The 20196-nt window shown below is 48.3% G+C and overlaps 1 protein-coding gene across 2 annotated transcripts in view; it reads right to left on the bottom strand.

Moving 5' to 3' along the window:
• Positions 1 to 20196, bottom strand: part of MDGA2 (MAM domain containing glycosylphosphatidylinositol anchor 2) — a 695817-nt gene that overhangs the window by 94563 nt on the left and 581058 nt on the right. For both annotated transcript variants that reach the window (XM_090034430.1, XM_090034431.1), the window contains exon 10: positions 2385 to 2533. In XM_090034430.1, the coding sequence (XP_089890556.1) occupies positions 2385 to 2533 (149 nt within the window). The remainder of the gene's footprint in view (positions 1 to 2384; positions 2534 to 20196) is intronic.

Below are 20196 nucleotides of genomic sequence, written 5' to 3' on the forward strand. Positions count from 1 at the left end.
TCTCATTAAAATACCCCAAACCCGTGTTCTTCTGCAAATGAAACAAAATGCCACAATCTATAAAGAGACCATTTGGGCAATGTTTTATTGATATATTTACAATTTTAAAGCCATTGGGAAGACTACCACTGCCTCTATCATAATAAAATAAGTAATAAATATCTATACACTTTGGAGTTTGTTCCAGGGTTTTTTGTCATAGAAAAATCAGAGCTGCCCTTGTCCCCTTCGCTCACCAGGATGTGGGGCACTGAGCAGCACTATTAATTTGGTTTTTTGCCCCTCACTGCAAACCCACAGCCCTGCCAGTGCCCCTCACTCCTGACCCGCAGCATCTACCTGCTCCCAATTAACTCCCTCCTGCACACAGCTCCATCGAAGCACCAGGATGCAAGTCCAGCTGCAGCTGCCCTGCCTGCTGCTCTGTGGCTCTGAGCAGTGTCAGTTCTTGCTGTTCTGCTCCGTGCGCCTGTACCCAGCCCCAGAGAGCCCCACACTGTTCCTGGGAAGCCCTGGCCTGGGAATCAGGCACTGGGCTGGGCAAGCCCTTTCCCTTCCAGGCCAGCCTCCCCCTGCACAGGTTGCTTTAGAGGAGCAAGGGGGCTCTAAGTCCAGTTGTGGTGGGCTCTCCTCCCTGGAGTGATCCTCCACCCCTGGCTCACAAGCACACCCCAGCTGCCACCTCCATCCCTCCCCGCATCCCATCACACCCCCCAAAGTGGTTCCTGGGACCAGAGGCGCCCCCCCCGGCTGAGGCTGCCTGTCCCAGCACCGGTGTGGGCACGGGGCAGGGCTGTAGCATGGCAGTTGCCCCTGCATCATGAGCGCCCCAACAGCTGATGCTGCCGGGCGGGCTGTGCTCCATGCGAGGCGGGGGTGGGTGGGCAGGTGGGGGACCTCCAGAGCAGTCCCCCACCCCTCCCCTCCCACACATCTGCCACCCCCGCATCCCTTCTGACTTGGGACAGAGCCTGGGTCTGAGCTGCTGCTGCAGTCTTGCCCTGCTCCTGTTTACCCCAGCGTACTGGGGCAGCAGGGGCATGGGGCAACAATAGAGACACTAGCTGGGTGCCAGAGCATCTCCTTGGAGGACCCAGCCTCTGGTTGCCTCTGGGAATGCTCCAGGAGTATGCTCTGAGCTGCTTTTTTCCAACATGGGGTTTTTTTTGATGTGGAGGTTTCTTGGCTTAGAGCCCATGCTGCAACTATGCAGCATGGGGAACATTTTTTTTGTTCCCAGTGTGCCTCTGGAGGACTCGCAAACTGCTTTGAGGTGCCGCCACAGGCACACACACGCTCACTTGTCAGAACACACCCAGGAAGGCTATAGCTGAGGAAGACATCATATCAAAGAGACTTATTTTGGGTCATTCATTTTTCCCTTTTCAATCTATGGAAATACTGAAAAGCAAAATACCCTCAACCAACTTCCGTAACGATGAATCTACTATATATCTGTAGGGTTTAGCACACACACAGAGCCCAGAGAGAACCATTAACACCCCCCCCCCAAAAAAAAAACCCACCCCCAAACCTCCCAACAAACAAACCCCAAAACATGGTTACTATATTGTGAACATCTTCAGATTTAGAATACACTTGCAGGTTTGGGGGTCACCCTTGTGGACAGAAATTTAGAAATAGAAAAATGTTTCTCTGCTTTGCTATGTGATCTTGATGGCAGTAATGGGAGGAGTTATCCGTTCCAGTTTATGGTCCATACTATTCTGCTGCTGAATAAACAGTTCATGCTGCAGAGCCACCACCAGATTAGAAGATATTTATATCCCTTTAAACAATATATTAAACGATGCATTAAGACTGACTGACAAACAATAGAATATTAATTTACTAGTCTTTCTGGAAATGGGTCTGTGCCCCTCATCTTTAAGTGTACCTGTTTTATCAAAATGAATCCTAGAAAGACACAGGGACTATATGCAAAAAAAAATAAAAAAAGTTTACGACTGTCAAGATCTCAAAGATCACACAACATGCCCACCTATGACAGATATATCTATCTCTATATTTCTCTAGCTGTACAAGGAGATATACTAGGAGCTATCTAGATATATGGGGAGATATAAAAAGTTTAATTTCATTGCAAGTTTCTTTCATGTAATCTTTCCGGTACATTTTGAGCAGAAGCCGCCCATAAACCCTCCGAGGAATATATTTTAATCTCTGGGCTGTTGCACTGGAACTGTGCAAATTAGTTTCAAGGATTTGTAAGCAGGACAGGACTGCCTTTCGCAGCAAATCTTCACAAGCGGAGCAGCACAAATGCTGAGAGACTCAGGAGATGGGAAGAAAACAACCGGCAGCACAGTCCTCACAGAGGGCAGACCGTGAAAAAGCACTAGGTGTAGCATGGATTGCCTCACCTGCTTAATCCCTAGGCGGTACGCAAGGATGCGGTCCACAGCGTCAGGGTTCATCTGAGTCCACTGCAGGCTGTAGGAGTAAACCCGGGGCCGGTTCTGCCACAGGGGGTTGTAGGTGTCGTAGTAAAACTCCGGCGCGTACGCTTTGCCTGGAGAAAACACAAATAGAAGAACCAGGGATGATAAAGCAACACTTTTTGAAAGGAAATGGCAACTTTTCAATTGCAGCTATCTCCACCTGCTGGGGCCCCTTCTGCGAAGGGTCCCGTTTACAACCTGCCTTCACGAGAGCATTTAGGATCTTGCTTTAAATTTCTCACCTCTGCCCACTCCAATCAATATATTCACTCAGATTAGCAAAGCCAAATAGTCATCCACGCGTGACTGAGCCTTCCTCTGAAATACTTTTTGAGGGCTCCAGTGACTAAAATGCGGCTATTCACATTGCTAGACCCCCTGATTCCTGGGCATCTGAAATGGATTTTGTCAGAGCTGTGGTCTCTAACACTGAAAATTCACTGTGACATAAATTACATCAGGTATTTCAGCTGTTTCCTTCCCCACATCTGCCTCCGGGCCCGCATTCAAACCAAAACTCCTTTCCAAACAATTTAAATGTATACAATTCTGCATCCAAATATACCTTTGTCAGATATGCACACTGCGTGACGTGCAGAGAGTTGGCTTTTTGAAATGCATTAGGGTATACAAAGATTTCACCCTAGTGTATGATGTTTTGTTCCTTAAAATTAGGAAAAGCCCAACGTGGTTTCCTGAACATATGATTAAATGATACTTGAGCTCTTTGAATGAGAGCAGTTGCCTTGGGATATTTCTTGACTCTCATGCATAAATGCCACTGACACTACTACATACAAATTATGTCTTCTGACACTAGGATTTCACATCCTAAGTGATTTATGGAGAATATCAAAAGCGAAAGAGAGCATCTACTACATCCGTGCCCTGGATAAAGCAGACACTTTGTCTAAAATGAAAACTGGCCAAGGAAACACTGAAGGAGCTATATTTTATTAGAACTCAGAATTATCCATCAAAATCCTTTGTGCAAATTTCATTCCCGAGGAAAACCAGATAGACATTTCAACTGTGCTGAAAAGAATATTTCAAAATTTTCATAATACAAGATTTTGATTTATAACTTTGAAATGGCATTTTGGTTCAATTATTATGCATTGCACCACAGAGTGTCAAAATAAGGGGAAAAAAACTTCATTTTTGGTCAAAACACCACTTTTGAAAAACCAGAAACTAAATTTATCTTGGAAATATTGTTCCCTCACAATTTGGAAATGTTCAGCTGTCATGTCAATATGGAACACAGCCAGATGTCTAAAGCTCAAGCCCCTTGGTGAGACCCAGCTCCCATCCTGTGCTCCCCTCCAATGGCAGCAGCATTACCATCAGACCAAGTGTGGGTGTACTGGAGTTACACTTACAAACCTGGTATTATCAGAATAAACACTGGAAAGGCAAGATATATTAAGCAATGTTCTTGTCCAAATGATGGTCCAGAGATATGACTGAAGTGAAGTTCCTTGAGGAGAGGTCATATGTTTTATCAGACCAACTTGCATATTTGGGAGGAGCGAGAGACAAGCTTTTGGGGTCCGTGAGAAAAAAAAAAAAACAACCAAGAAAGTCATAGTCCAAACTGAAAACACGGCCTCTCATTTTAATATAATGCTGTTAATTATTTGGCTTGCTTGAAAGGGAAGCCGGCATCATGGTTTGTAGCGTGAAAAGGGGTTAGCAGACAGGAAAGGGTGAGAGCTAAATTATGATGAGTCACAAAAGCACGATCTTTTTTCACGGTCACGATTTTGGGAATTTCCAGTCTCAGGATTGTATTCTGAAGGCTTTGTGCAGGCTTCCTTTGAGGAGGACTGTGAGGTTACGGCTGGAGTAACAGTTCACCAAAAAACCCCTACAACAAAACAAAACAAAAAGATCCTCCTTCCTTTATTATTTTTCTCTGCGAATTCATTCTGTACCATACGTTTCAGAACGGAGGTTTCATCTACATAATTTTCTGTGCTTTGAAGGAGATGTGCCACATGTTGGAGAGGCAGATGTAGAACCCGTCTTCTGATGGTTTCGTTGTGAGGTGTCGACCCAGGCTGGTTGGAAATGTCTTGGAAGAGTCTGCACTTATGTTTTAACAAGGTCCGTTTCAGTGCCACGCGTGTGTTGATCAGCGGACATGAGAGCGGTAAAGTTAGTTAGCAGGTATTTGAAAGTGGGGGAAAGTCTATTTTAAGATATGACTTCCTTTAGGTTTGCACTGAAACAGCTTGAAGCATTTTAACAGCTGGTAAAGCAGGGGAATGGGGAGAAACGGAAAAGACAGAAAATATGAGAAAAAGGAAAACTGGAACCACGCTAGTCAGAACGCATTTCCTGAAGTTTATTTCAACAAGAATGACTAAAGCTCAAGGCTCTTCCTGAAGATTAATGACCTCATAGGCTGAGAGCCATTAACTTCAATCAGTCATTGATTCCCAGCGCAATGTCCTAGTCTGCGATTATCATCACTGTCAAGGCAGCGCCTAAGGAAAAGCTAAGAGCTAAATGTAGGAAAATATCTCATGCCCCATATTGTCATTTCCATATTTTTTCATGGAGAGGGAAACTATTAGTGTTGGGGTAATACTAGTAGTATTGCAGGTCAAATGACCTCTTAATTTAACTATATGCTTGACTACTCGTATGTCAAGGAGCAGAACGTTTCATTGGATCAAAACCAGGACCTTTTGTTTAAATTCCTCACAACTGGAATTTACCTAGAATGGCAACCTTGGCTGGGGGCTTTATAAAATAAGCAGCCAACCAACACCAGTATTTCAGCACTTGCACTACTCTCATAGCTCGTCTTCCCTTGGGGGGCCCTGGTGCCACCAAGTCACCCCTCAGCCTTTGCTTCTCGAGGCTGAAGAGTCCCATGGCTCTCAGCCATGGGTGACTGGTGCCTCTGGATTCAGAGGGGCACCATACCACTGAGCGGGGGGAGGGGTCCCCCAGCAGCCAATCACTGCCAACTGTGGGGGGAGGTCCCCAGGGGCCGATCACCGAGCCAGCAGCAAAACCAAAAGTGCACTTCTGGTTTCACAGCCGGCACTTCCAGGGGGTGCACAGCCGATCTCAGGGTGTGCACATGCACCTGTGTGCACCCCATGCATCGCCGCTGCTCTCAGCCTCTCCTCATAAGGCCTGCTCTCTTGTCCTCTGATCATGCGCGTGGCTCTACTCTGGACTCTCACAAGCTTCTCCACATCCTTTCTAAAGTGTGCAACCCAGAAGTGGATGCAGGACTCCAGCTGTGATCTCGCCAAAGCCAAGTACAACAGGAGGATGACTTCTTGGGTCTTGCTTAAGATGGATCGGTGGATGCAAGCCAGAGTTTTATTTCCTTTGCTGGCTGCGGCATTGCATAGGTGGCTCATGTTCATCCTGTGATCAGTCGTGACCCCGAGCCTCTTTTGGTCGTGGTGCTAGTGAGTGTAGCACTGACGTGCCTCTAAGTATGATGTGGGTCCTTTCTCCTGAGGTTGAGCACCTTGCGTTTCTCCATGTTGAACGTCATCAGGTTTTATCCGCCCATCTTAGGAGCCTGTCTCGGTTCCATCGACTCCGTTGACTCAGGTTATGTACAAAAGAAAATCCTCTGTCCATGGATGATATATATGTTTCTCCATTCATTCAGCTTCTTGCATTGAAATTTGAGGTTTGGAGAGAAGACCGATGGAATTTTATACTTTTTTTTTAAGGGATCCCAAGCTCTAAACAATGATGTTTCACAGGAATGAAAAATACCTGGCTTTGGTCATCCCTACTTGCACCAAACCAGAAGCTCAACTTTACTTTATAGTTAATGGCTAAGCTTATATTTCTGTTTTACCCTGCCCCTTTATTTACTTTCTTGGGATGCTTATATATATGAGTGAAAAAATCACATGAGAGTATAAGCTCTTTCCACATGTGTACTTTTACTGAATGCAATTTTGCTAGTTTGGAAAATTAGGGTGCAAATTTACTTAAACCAAATTAGGGTAGCTATTTTGCAGTTGGAGCAAAAAAAGGGGACTGAGGGTGGGGACTATTTTAAAATTTAAAATGAAAATAAATTATATATTTTTCCCCTTTGCATTTATGTGCAGTGGAAGATAATGCAGGGAGTAGCATGCTGAACACAAACAATAATCTTTTCCGCTCTACTAAAGATGACCATAATGGCATCTCTGGGGGCACATAAAATGGCTATGTAATTAGAGTCTAGTCACAATATGGGCACTTTTGGAACATAGTCCCCTTTTGTGGTATAATGAGGACTCATGACGAGCTGAATTATTCTAGCTCCATCCTAACGCATGAGCCTTTGGTTGTTAACAGGATGTTGAAAATTTAACGCAACATTAAACTCTTGACTCACAGAATTCAGAAGTACTCGAAAAGCTTGACACCGTTTTGGAGTTACCCAAAAATGGAAGTCTCCTTTGAAAGAACAAAAGCTACTGAGCACACAGAGAGATCATTAAGCCTTGCTGATCTCATTAAAAGCATTGATTTTGATCCAAGGCCGATGCACCGAGTGCCTATCTGCAACAGTGCAATTGTGCTGCTTCCAGCAGGAGATGCTATTCAGTAAGGGCTCTCCCCCTGTCCTATAAAGATAGAGTGACAATACGCGATTTCCTGGTGAAAGTTGTGGGCTTTGTCAGGATAAGGAATAAAGACCAGGAGGCATCCATTAGAGAGAAGACAAATAGCACACGTTATTAATGTTCAGGTCACTGACTGATCTGGAGTGGTTATAAACCCTCAAAAGCAGCCACTCTCTTGCCCATTCTATACATACACGGGCCATGTAGCCAAGATGACTCTCTGCTAATAAGCAAGGCTCACTTGAGGACTTCTGGGATGAACCAGTCCCAACTCTATATTTGCCTCCTGGCAATTAGCACTCTTCCTTTGCCAGCCTCTTTGCCTTTCAAGTAATTTCACTTCTGCTTTATTCCAAAGCTATTTCATTGCGCTCACTATTTACTGCACTACTATCCAGGGCTGCATCAGGGCTGGATTGATGCATAGGTAAACTAGACACATGCCTAGGACCCTACATGAAGACGGGGCCCAGTTGTGCTTATTTTACATATAATTATTGAGTGGGAAAAAAAGTGATATAAAAATGTCATCTTCAGCTGAGGGCCCCTGAGTTTGCTTGCCAAGGGACCACTAAAGGGTTAATCCGCCCCTGGGTTGCATAGCTACAGGTCACATGGAATTTGTGCCCTGATGCAAGACCTGTGAGTGTCTCAAGCTCTCCAGGGATGTGTGGATAACCACACGGACCTGACACAACCAGCCAGATCCGTGTCCCGTAGACTGCTCTGGGAGTCTGCATTAGGATTTGGATCAGTTCAAGTGAGCTGTACACTCCTCAGCTGAGTTGCATTGGTCTGGATCTGCTACTCCAGTGTAGCCCAGGTACACCTGGGGGGTGTGCCCTGTCCTCCAATGACAGTGGTGGGGTCAGGCAGGGTGCTGTGGAAGGGGTCAGCTACTAAAACGGCTTCCTCCCCCCTCTACAGAGCTAGGCCAAAACCAAATACTTAACTATGTACAATTTATTGCAAGAATAAATACAGATGCTTAATATAAAACACAGAATATTTACACGGCTTAACATATAATACTATGTATAATATTCTGCAAGTCACATATAATACCAAATATGAATCAAATACAGCCTATACAAAACAATTAACACATAGGGATATTAACCGATATCATCCAAGTAACTTAACCATAATATTTATTTAAACCTTCACAAACAACAATACCAATATACACACTGAGATATTAAAACACATAAACCCTATCACCCCGCTTAAAGAAAACCCTTAGCTATTGCAGCCCTTAACATAACAACCTCAAAATAGGGAGTGCACTCAGCACCACCCCATGGGGGTTCCCTGAAGCCCCTCCCCTTTAGGGACGTGGGATGTGGACCTCTCCTGCAATGGAGGGTGGAGGCGGCAGACCCACATCACTCGGGTCAACCTTCCCCATGGGGCCCGCTTCCCCAGCAACTCATGCTTCCTCTCTGAAGAAGTCAAGGCTCATTCCCATGGTGACCGATCCTGCAAGAACCTCTCTCCAACGGTGCCTTCAGCTCTCCTCGTTGGCCTGGCCCCCTGCACTGGGCAGCCAGGGCTCGCTCTCTCGTGGGAGCCAAGCCCTTGCAGGCTCCGACTCCCCGGTCTCACACCACAGATTCTGCCCTTTCCCAGGCCCTGCTCCGGGCACTGGGGCTCTTTTAGTTAAAATGGGGCTCCAGTCACTTGGCCTAGGGCCTGGGCTAACGTGAGCAGCCACGAGCTGCTTTTAAGGTGGTTCTCCGTGCGTCGACCTGTGCACTGGGTAAGACCCAAGCAGCCACAAGCTGCTCCCAGGGCCAGCTCTCCATGTGCTGAGCTGGACACCATGCAGGGCCCGAGCAGCCATGAGCTGCTCCCAGGGCCAGCTCTCCATGTGCTGATCTGCACACTGACTGCCCAGCCGCTTGCTGGGTTTGCAGGCTCAAGCCATCTTGAGCAGTTCCTAGAGCCTGATTCCCATGCACCAATTTGTGCACCGCTGAAACTTAAGCAGGGTCCCGAGCTCCTCTCTCCTCGCCATCTCTCCAGCCTGCTGAGCATGCTTCCCTTTTATACTCTTCAAGGGCTCCACCCCCGAAGTTCTCTGGACCTGGCTGGTGCAGTTCCAATTCAGGTCCAGCTGCTCCTTGCCCACTCCCTTGAGAAAAAGGTGGGGCATCGCTTCCCTTGTGGGTGGGCTCCACCAATCAAACAGCAGACCCTCAATCGTAGGACTCAACCCAAGCTCCATAAAGGTAAGCCTGCTATACCAGTATCCTGCTGCTGAGGATCTGACCTGGTGTGAAGGCCACACATTGTCATCCAAACCTTTAAAAATTATCTGGGCATCCATAAAGAAAAATCGCCCACTGGACCCCAACAGCAGGGATGCATTTTAATGCCAGACTTTTTGACAACACAGAAAGGCTGAACGTGAGTTACGGTACCTGACTATAGAGCCTCTTTACTGCTATGATGGTACCCAAAGATTATCTAGGGATAAACATCAGTACTGCATGCTTTAAACTCTAGTGCAACTTTCCCCCTAGTTATGCCCAAATATCATGAATCTATTTGGCCTAAGAGTTTATCGCTTAGCTGTTTGTTTGGTTGGGGTGGGATCAGCGATGTCACCTGTCTTTGTGATTATGTTTTGGCAGTAGTCTTACAATTAGGTGCTATCTGTACGACTTGCTGTGGCTCACTGTTGCAGGACAGGACTGAGCTAACCGTCCACACATGACTCCATAGGCAAAACCCAGGCAGTGATCTTTGGCAGGCCTGAGACCATCTGTTGGGGACAAGCACAGAGCAACCTCACTAGCGAACCAGCATAAGTAGATTTGGTTGGATGCGGCTTACTTGGCCCCAGCCTTGCCAGTGCAGTGGTGTAGACAAAAGGCATGAATGCTCTGTAGGATGGACAGTCTCCACCTATGTACAGCGTAATATTGGCTCTTCATGAGGGATTCTCAAAGCTGTGGTAACACAGATGAAGAGTAACAATAGGACTAATGAGGTTTAGGTTCTCCTCCAGCTTGCTAAACCCCACAATGTTGCCTTCCTGGATTTCTTTCAAACAGGAGATACCTCTGAACACACGTTTTATGTTTCAGAGGGTGAGGGAAAGTTGTGCCCAGCACAGAATTACTGATCTTAAATAACAAATCATAATGTGGCTAAATAATTCATTGCTCAGCGCAAACACAGCAATCCCCCTGCAGTATAAATATGTGAGTGGGACTGCAGGGCTGGTGCAGCTTCTTGGGAATGACTTCTCACTCTAAGAAGAGAGTGGATAAAGGGTTTGGGTGGCATAAGTGACTTGGGCAGAGAAGGGGAAGTTGCATATGGTGATTGTTTTGGGGAGGCTCAGGTTGGATGGGGGGGAGGGGAGGGAAATTTTATCCAGGGGTGATGTTTGGTGATCATTCTGGTTTAACTTAAACCCTCCCCTGCCTGTCCCCTAACAATCTCAGGTGGCCTAAACCTACCGTACCATTTTGATGTTTGAGATCTGGCTCCATAACATTTCTTGAGCAGATTGATTGCAAGTGCTCAGCCAGGGACCTCACCCATGTGCAATGCATGCACAGTTGAGACTAGCTTCCTAACAACAGGAGCGAGGCCGTATTTGCATAAACCTGCTGTCAGCGCACTTCAGCATAGCTGCTGTCATTTCTGAGACTGGACCACAATTAAACAGTGTTTCAAGAAGAATGGATGTGACAAACATCTGTTGGGGATGAGTTTGCCCCAACAACAGCCTGGGTTGGATGATTTCTTTGAGGCCCCTCCCTGCTTTACAATTTATACAATTCCGTGACATGCACAGAAACCTGAAATGAATGTTTCCCTTTCCCATATGTGGGAGGATCACAGGACAGCAGGGCTGGAAGGGACCTCACAAGGTCATCTAGTCCAACCCAGGATCAAGGCAGGGCCACCTCTGACTAAATCACTGCAGCCAAGTTTCTGTCCGACTTGTTTTTGAAAGTTTCCAAGGATGGAGACTCCACAGCTTCTTGGGGTGGCCTGCTCCAGTGCTCGACATGGAAGCATGCATCTCTGGGCCACTTTCAGAATAATAGAGAAAAAAAAAAATCTAGGGTGAAAGGTCTAGCTGATTGCTTACATTTCCACCCCTCCATCTACCTAGCAGCCGGCTAACCATGGCACTGAAAACATGTAGGGGCCTGGTGCTTCACAGAGAAGTCCCACTGTGTCATGAAGAGCTGGAACATGGGGATCTTATAAAGTCCTTACACATAAATCAACTCTTTCCTACTAGGTTGGCACACCACATGGAGGTGCTGCGAGTCCCTAAAGGGTGCTGCTGGGTGCCATTCAATATGTTTAGTGTGCAAACATCTACACATGATCCACAAGGTAAAACCAGAGATTTCAAACAGGAATCCACAGGATATGACCTGTTGTGCTCTCTTTTTGAGGTCTATGCCTCGGAAGAATTGCTCTATTATTTCTTTTCTATAGTCAGTAAATGAGTGAAAGCTAAGATACTGCATTCCCTGAAGGGTGCCTTGTGTCTAATGAGGGTTGCCTTCAATCTGAAAAGGTTGAGAACTACTGTCAACAGTAATGCTGCTGCTATACAAGCTAGACCTTAACTTTACCTGTATTTGTTGTTGCTGTTGTTGGTGATGCTACCTACCCCAAGATCAACAGCATAGTTTATATGCTCATCGATAACAATAGGAAAGCAAGATATATTCTTACTCTGGAGAGGTTTAAAGTTAATGAATTCAACTGGTCTCATGTTCCCTATTTATTTTGGGAGGATAGTGTGGAAATGTTATTTGAGGCCTCCTTTCTAATGATATGGGCATGCAGCTGAGTGAAGGACAGACAGAAATGGATTTAAGTGACAGGACAGGGGAATGGATTTACCTTCCCCAGCGGGGTGGGATGTCTTCTACTCACATTTAATAGAGTTCACTGTAGGATTGCTTGGCTCGCTTTTGGCCACAGGATTGCACTAGACTCTCTCCAGCCCCAGGCCAGGCTCTACTCCTGATTACAGTTGCCCTTCTTCCCAACCCCTCTGTAAGGGATGGATAATATCAAGCAGGAGCTCCAGTTCAAGGACTCCATAGATTATAAAGCCAGAAGGAACGTCTGTGATCATGTAATTATCTAGTCTAATCTCCGGTTAAATATAGTGGGACTTCCCTGAATTAACTCCTGTGTCAACTAGAGCATATCTTTTAGAACCCCCCCCAACATTCAATCTTATTTAAAACTTTCCAGTAATGCACAGCCAGCCATGACACTCATTAGTTTGCTCCAGTAATTAATTATCCTTAGTGTGAAATTTGAGCCATATTTCCATTTTTAATTGTCTAGTTTCATCTTCTAGCCATTGGGGCTTGTTATGCCTCTGCTGCTTAGATGGAGGAATCTCCTAAGTTTTGGTTCCCTGTGCAAGTACTTATAGGTGGGAGTCCTGTCACTCATTCACTTTCTTCTATAAACTAGATTCACCTTCTTCTGTCTTTGTCTTTGCAGTGCTTTCGCAATCCTTCAGTCCCTTCCAAGGTGTTTCTCTGAACCTTTTCCAAGTTTTCAGCATCTTCTTGAATTGTGGACACCAGGCCTGCACACACTATTCCAGTGTTGCTTACACAAATGCACAATTGCACAAAGGCAACAGAACCTCTCTACTCCTTCCCAATATCCCCCTGTACACACATTCAAGAATTGTCCACATTACAGGGTGACCTTTCTTGATCAATAATGCCTATTCCCTGCAATCTTCACCAGTAATTATTTGGTGTTTTTCCCCCCAGCCTATTAATAAAAAACATTATCTGGCTTAGAACTAAGAACCAATCCCAGGGAAACGCATCCACTTGATGATGATTCCCTGTTTATAAAGACGTTTTGAGACCGATAAATTAGCTAGTTTTTAATTCCCTTGATACATCATGTTGACTTTTTCTGGTTTCCTTGTCAAAGTATTCTGCAATACCAAGTCAGATCCCTTACAGAAATCTACTACATCAAAACTACGACTACTGTCAACCAAACTTGTCACATCATCAAAAATACACCAGGTTGGTTTGTCAAGCTCCATTTCCCCCAAATCAGTCAAGTCATATTAATTTTCTTATTCTTTAATTTTTTAACTAATCAAGTCCTAGATGAATCATAGATCTGTGCAGGATTAATTTCAGACAGACAGATCTCTTAATTCCCTGTGACATCTCCTTTTCACCTTCCAAATGCTGGCACAACAATAGACTTCATCCAGACTGCAAAAACTACTCTAATGTTTCCAGATTATGGGAACATATCCATTCTCCCCCACTTCTTACAGGAAAAAGCTCCCCCCAAGCCATACCTCAGGCCTCATTTACCTCTTAAAACAGGCCACTTTAGTGTTGGTTGGCTACGAATTGTACAAGCCAATCATTCCTGTATTGCCCCTCTCATTAGAAGGCATATGATTACTACTTTTTAATCTAAGCTGGCCTTGCATGTAAATGTTGTGAGGAAAGCAAAAGCCCTCTGCACCTTTACCAACTTGGGTCAATGAGGAAAAGAAATTCTATTTGATCCTCTAAAAGGGCTATTGGGCAGACCCACCGCATCTTGGAAACAGCTCAGCGAGCCTCAACTACAGGGAGAAGGAGAAGGCAAAGGAGGGATAACGGCACGATGGCCTTTGGGAAACTGAGCCATGTGATTGCTCAGAGCTCCAGTATGGGACTGGAGATAGGTCTGCTGAGAGCCTCTGGGTTAGGGTCAGAGGGGAAAGAAACAGGGGTGATGCTGTGGTGGGGGTCTGCTGTAGACCACCAGAAAAGTGGTGAATGAGGCTTTCTTCAGACAACTAGCAGAAGTTTCCTGATCACAGGCACTGGTTCTCATGGGGGACTTCAGTCCCCCTGATATCTGCTGGGAGGGCAATACAGCAGTGCGGAGGCAATCCAGGGAGTTTTTGGAGGGTGTTGGGGACAACTGCCAGGTGCAACTGCTGGAGTGGCCAATGGAGGTCCTGCTTGGTCTTCTCCATCCCTTAAAGAGGGGTTGGGAAGAAAGGCAACTGCACTCAGGAGTGGAGCCTGGACTTGGGTCTAGTGCAGTCCAGTGCTCTTCTTGACCTGCTGCTCACAAACAGGGAAGAACTGGTGTGGCATGTTGTAGTGGCTGGGAACTTGGGCAGCAGTGACCATGAGATGATTGAGCTGAGGATCCTGAGGAAAGGAAGGATGGAGAGAAGCAGAGTAAGGACCCTGAACTTCAGAAAAGCAGACTCCAACTCTCTCAGGGAACTCATAGGCAGGATCCCCTGGGAAGCCAGACTGAGGGGGAGAGGAGTCCAGGAGAGCTGGCTGCACTTTAAAGAAGTCTTATTGAGAGTACATGTATGGCAGAAGACAAGCTTGGCTTAGCAGGGAACTCTTCAGTAAACTACATCACATAAAGGAAGCTTATAAGAAGTGGAAACTTGGACAAATAACTAGGGAAGAATGTAAAAGCATTGCTCGAGCATGCAGGGATGAAGTCAGGAAGACCAACGTGCAGTTGGAGTTGCGGCAAGCAAGGGATGCGAAAGGTAACAAGAAGGGTTTCTACAAATATGTTGGTAGCAAGAGGATGATCAGGAAACATGTGGGTCCCTTCCTGAATGGGGGAGGCCACCTTGTGACAGATGATGCAGAAAAGGCTGAAGTGCTCAAGGCCTTTTTTCCTTCAGGTTTTCATAGGCGCAGGCAGCGCGCGCAAACAGGCGTGCTCTGTAAGGGCGTGCCAGCGTTCGCGTAAGGCAGGCATGAGGTAGCTGCACAGAGCAGCACCTCCAGGGAGCAAAGCAGCGGAAACACCTCTGCAGACATGGTGCAGATGTGGAGCACAGCTGTCAGGGGCCCCGCCCTGGTGCTGCTGCCTACCGTGGGCTCTTCTGAGGCCTCCACCCAGACAGGTGGGGTCATGGTGGGGTCATAGTTTCATAGTTTGTAGGGTCGGAAGGGACCCGAGCAGATCATCTAGTCCGACCCTCTGCCATGGCAGGAAAGAGCACTGGAGTCAAATGACCCCAGCAAGATGTGCATCTAACCTCCTCTCAAACACCCCCAGGGCAGGAGCCTGCACCACTTCTCTTGGAAGCTGGTTCCAGACCCTAGCCGCCCTGACCGTGAAGTCACCTCATGATATCTAACCTAAACCTGCCCTCTGCCAGCTTGTGACCGTTATTCCTTGGTCACTCCTGGCGGTGCTTGGGGGAACAGGGACTCCCCCAGTGCCTGCTGGTCCCCCCTGACTAGTTTGTAACAGGCCACTAGATCCCCCCTCAGCCTTCTCTTGTGGAGGCTGAACAGGTTCAGGTCCCGCAGCCTCTCCTCATGGGGCCTGCCCTGCTGCCCCCCTGATCATAGCAGTGGCCTCCTCTGGACCCTCCATGCCGTCGACATCTCTCGTGAAGTGCGGCGCCCAGAACTGGACGCAGTCCTCCAGCTGCGGCCTGACCAGTGCCGCATAGAGGGGGAGGATCACCTCCCTGGACCTGCTCGAGATCCATCTGTGGATGCAGGACAAGGTGCGGTTGGCCTTCCTGACCGCGTCCCCACACTGCCGGCCCATGTTCATCTTGGAGTCAATGATGATCCCAAGATCCCTTTCCGCCTCCGTGCTGACAAGAGGGGAGTTCCCCAACCTGTAGGTATGGTGCCGGTTGTTCCTCCCCAGGTGCAGCACCTTGCACTCGTCTGTGTTGAAACCCATCCTATTCTCATCCGCCCACCCTTGTAGCCTGTCTAGGTCTGATTGTAGCCTGTTGCATCCTTCCAATGTTCCCACGTCCCCCCACATCTTAGTGTCATCAGCAAATTTGAACAGGTGCTTTTTACCCCGTCGTACAAATCGCTGATGAAGATGTTGAACAGTGCGGGCCCGAGGACCGAGCCCTGGGGGACCCCACTGCCCACGTCCTTCCAGGTTGAGAAGGACCCATCCACTACCACCCTCTGGGTGCGGCCCTCCAGCCAGTTGGCGACTCATTTGACTGTGTGGGTGTCTACACCACAGCCCCCAGTTTCTTAATGACAACGGGGTGAGAGAGAGTATCAAAAGCCTTCCGGAAGTCCAGGAAGACGATGTCCACTGCTACCCCTGCATCTAACGATCTGGTGATCTGATCGTAAAAGGCCACCAGGTTGGTCTGACAGGACCTGCCACTGATGAACCCGTGTTGGATGCCCCTAAGCATGCAATCCCCTACTGGCCCCTCCTGGATATGTGCCAGCATAATTTTCTCGAACAGCTTGCCTAGGATCGAGGTGAGACTAACCGGCTTATAGTTTCCCGGGTCCTCCTTCCTGCCTTTTTTGAAGATGGGAACCATGTTGCCCTCTTCCAGTCCTCCGGTACCTCACCAGAGCACCACGAGTGCTCGTAAAGCCGTGCCAGGGGACTTGCAATGACCTCGGCCAGTTCCTTTAGTACTCTAGGGTGGAGATCATCCGGGCCAGCTGACTTGAATACGTCCAACCCCTCCAGAAGCTCCCTAACTAAATCCTCGCTAACCCGTGGCCCAGGTGTGCCTCCCCCGGGGCCCGAGGGGGGCCCAGCAGGGAGGTGGCTGTTCTGGTCTCTACTTAGGAAGACTGAGGCAAAGAAATCGTTAAACATGTTAGCTTTGCCGTCTGGTGTGACGACCAAGTTACCCATGTCATCCTGCAAGAGCCCCACATTACCCGGGACCTTCTTTTTACCCCCTATGTATTTAAAAAAGGGACTTCTTGTTGTCCTTAATCTGGGAAGCTAGTCCCAGTTCCATCTCTGCCTTGGCCTTCCTAACTGCCCCCTACATCCCCGAGCAGCTACAGAATAGTCCTCCCTGGTGATGACCCCTTCTTTCCACTGGGTATAAGCCTCCTTTTTAGCAAGGAGACATTCCCGGATGCTTTTGGTGAGCCACAGAGGCTTGTGTGCTCTCCTGCTCCCTTTGATCCTCATTGGGATTACCTTCCTTTGGGTTTGGAGGATCATCTCCTTAAGGAGCGACCAGTCTCCTTGGACACCTGGCTCCCCTCCCCCCTGGGACCTCAGCGCTTCTCCAACTATCCTCCTTAGCTCATTGAAGTCTGCCCTCCTAAAATCTAGGGCCGCTGCCTTACTGCATGCCTGTGCCACCTTGTGCTGGATGGTGAATTCCAGCAGGCGATGATCACTGTTGCCCAGGTGGTCGAGCCCCCGCAGCCCCCGCACCAGGTCATCACCCGTGGCCAGCACTAGGTCCAACAAGGCGTCTCCCCTGGTGGGGCTGTGCACCTCCTGGGTTAGATGGAGGTCCTGCACTCTGGCCAAGAACCTACGTGAGCGGTCAGACCTGGCCGACTGCTCTTCCCAGTAGATGTCCAGGAAGATGTCCACCAGGATCTGGGGGAACGTTTGTTCACCAGAGCGCCCCAAGGGATGACGAGGTCGAACGGTCACAAAATCCTGCAAGACCATTTCAGGCTGGACATAAGGAAGAATTTCTTTACTGTCCGAGCCCCCAAGGTCTGGAACAGTCTGCCAGCAGAGGTGGTTCAAGCACCTACATTGAACACCTTCAAGAGCAAACTGGATGCTTATCTTGCTGGGATCCTATGACCCCAGCTGACTTCCTGCCCTTTGGGCGGGGGCTGGACTCGATGATCTCCCGAGGTCCCTTCCAGCCCCGATGTCTATGAAATCTATGAAATTCAGGTCCCCCATGACAACCACATCTTTAGCCTTCACTACCTCCGTGAGCTGACCCAAGAATTCCTGGTCAAGCTCTTCCCCCTGGTTGGGAGTTCTGTAGTAGATTCCCACCATTAAGTCCCTTTCCCCTCGACTGCCTTGTACTCTAACCCAAAGCACTTCAGAGTGCCCCTCCCCTGGCTCCTTGCTAATTAACGAGGATGTGTATTCCTTCTTAATATAGAGCGCCCCTTGCCCCCCAGTCTGTGGAGGGGGCTCGGTGGGGTCCTGGGGGTGAGGTGGGGCCTGGAGGTCTCCTTGCCTGTCCCTGTGGGCTTGACCTACATCCGACCTGCAGACCAGTACCCCATGGTTGTCGTCCATGTGGGTACGAACGACGCGGCCGGGGGCAACCTTGACCGCATTATGAGGGATTTCAAGGCTCTGGGAAACAAGCTGAAGGAGACGGGGGCGCAGGTGGTATTTTTCTCTCTTCTTCCGGTGAGTAGGCGGGGACGGCAATACGAGGCCTGCATTGGCGTGGTCAACCGGCGCTTACACAGCTGGTCCCACCAGGCTGGCTTTGGGTTCCTTGATAATGACCCATGCTTTCGGGCGGGGGACTTGCTGGGGCGGGATGGGCTTCATCTCTCTCCTAAAGGCAAGCGTGTCTTCTCTTCCAGGTTGGCTGATATTGTATGGCGAGCTTTAAACTAGCCTCGCCACAGGAGGGGGCCACAGGAAGACGAGGAGACGCCATCCGAGCAAGACAGGTGACAAAGGCAAGGAGTGCTAAGGTAAGGAACGGGGGTCCAGACAGTCTCCGTAAATGGGGGGTGGCACACACGGTCTTGCAAGGCCTTAAATGCCTATATACCAATGCTTGCAGTATGGGGAATAAACAAGAGGAACTCGCCCTCAGAATAGCTAGTTTAAACCCAGACATCATAGGGCTAACAGAAACGTGGCGGGATTCATCCCACGACTGGGCAGTTAGCATTAGGGGCTATCAGCTTTACAGGCAGGATAGAGGAGGAAGGAAAGGCGGTGGTGTGGTGCTCTATGTCCAGGAACACTACACATCCTCTGCCAGCAGAACGGGGTCAGAGGAGGGGCAGGCTGAAGTGCTCTGGGTCAAGATTCAAGGGGGCCGTGGGGAGAGTGATTTGACGGTGGGGGTCTACTACAGACCCCCCAACCAAGGGGAGGAGCTGGACCGGGAATTTTCAGGCCAACTTGCAGAGGCACTTAGGGCAAGGGATGTAGTTGTCATGGGTGATTTTAATTACCCGGACATCTGCTGGGAAGAACAGTCAGCCAGGATGGACCGTTCCAGGAGGTTCCTGGCCGAGATACAGGACCTCCACTTAATCCAGGAGGTGCACAGCCCCACCAGAGAAATGCCCTGTTGGGCCTGGTCCTGGCCACAGGCGATGACAGGCGATGGTTTTGTTCAGTGTCTTCATTAACAACCTGGAAGCTGGCATACAGTGCACCCTCAGCATGTCTGCGGTTGAGGTTAGATATTAGGAAAAATCTTCTCTCAAGGAGGGTAGTAAAGCACTAGAACAGGTTACCCAGAGGTTTTTGAATGACCACCCTTGGAGGTTTTAAAGGCCCAGCTAGACAAAGCCTTGGCTGGCATGATGTAGTTGGGGCTGCTCCGGCTTGGAGCAGGGGGTTGGACTAGATGCGACCTCCTGAGCTCCCTTCAACCCTCGTTGTCTGTGATTTGATTAAACTGAGTGGGGAGGTGACTGGGGAGCCGATTCATTTCTTCTTCCATCGCCCAGCACAGACGCCCCTCTCCCAGACATACTCTTATATGTGCTTTGAGGTTCAAGGACAACCTCCATACTTACAACTCTGGGTGTGAGATCTGCCCTCCCAGTGGATGCGATCCTCCTGTGCTGACTGGACCCAGGCTGTGACCAGTAAAACAAGGAGGACAAGCTGAGATGGCTTCTAAAATCACAGGCTCATAGAAAACGAGGGTTAGACGGGACCGCAGGAGGTCACTACTAGTCCAGCCCCCTAATGCAAACAGGACCAGCCCCAACTACATCATCCCAGCCAAGGCTTTGTCTACCTGGGTCTTAAAAACCTCCAAGGATGGAGACTCTACCACCTCTCTGCATAACATGCTCCAGTGCTTCACCACCCTCCTAACTTCCTCCGGCTTCCCTTAGACAGGGCTTGAATTTAGCTGGGCTTTCTCACAGAATTTCCAGTATATATATATATATATATATATATATATATATATATATATGTGTGTGTGTGTGTGTGTGTGTGTGTGTGTGTGTGTGTGTGTGTGTGCGCGTGTGTGTGTGTGCTGTGTGTGTGTGTGTGATCATGTGTGTTCAGTCTCTTTCTGTTGATTACTGCATCCCCAAAGAAAAAAAATGAGAACTTATTAGCAATGAAAATGGCAGATCCCACGCTCCCCTAGGAGAAGCTACTTC

This window comes from Crocodylus siamensis, chromosome 2, assembly GCF_052110815.1.
Source record: "Crocodylus siamensis isolate JL-2025a chromosome 2, ASM5211081v1, whole genome shotgun sequence".
Classification (NCBI taxonomy): Eukaryota; Metazoa; Chordata; order Crocodylia; family Crocodylidae; genus Crocodylus; species Crocodylus siamensis.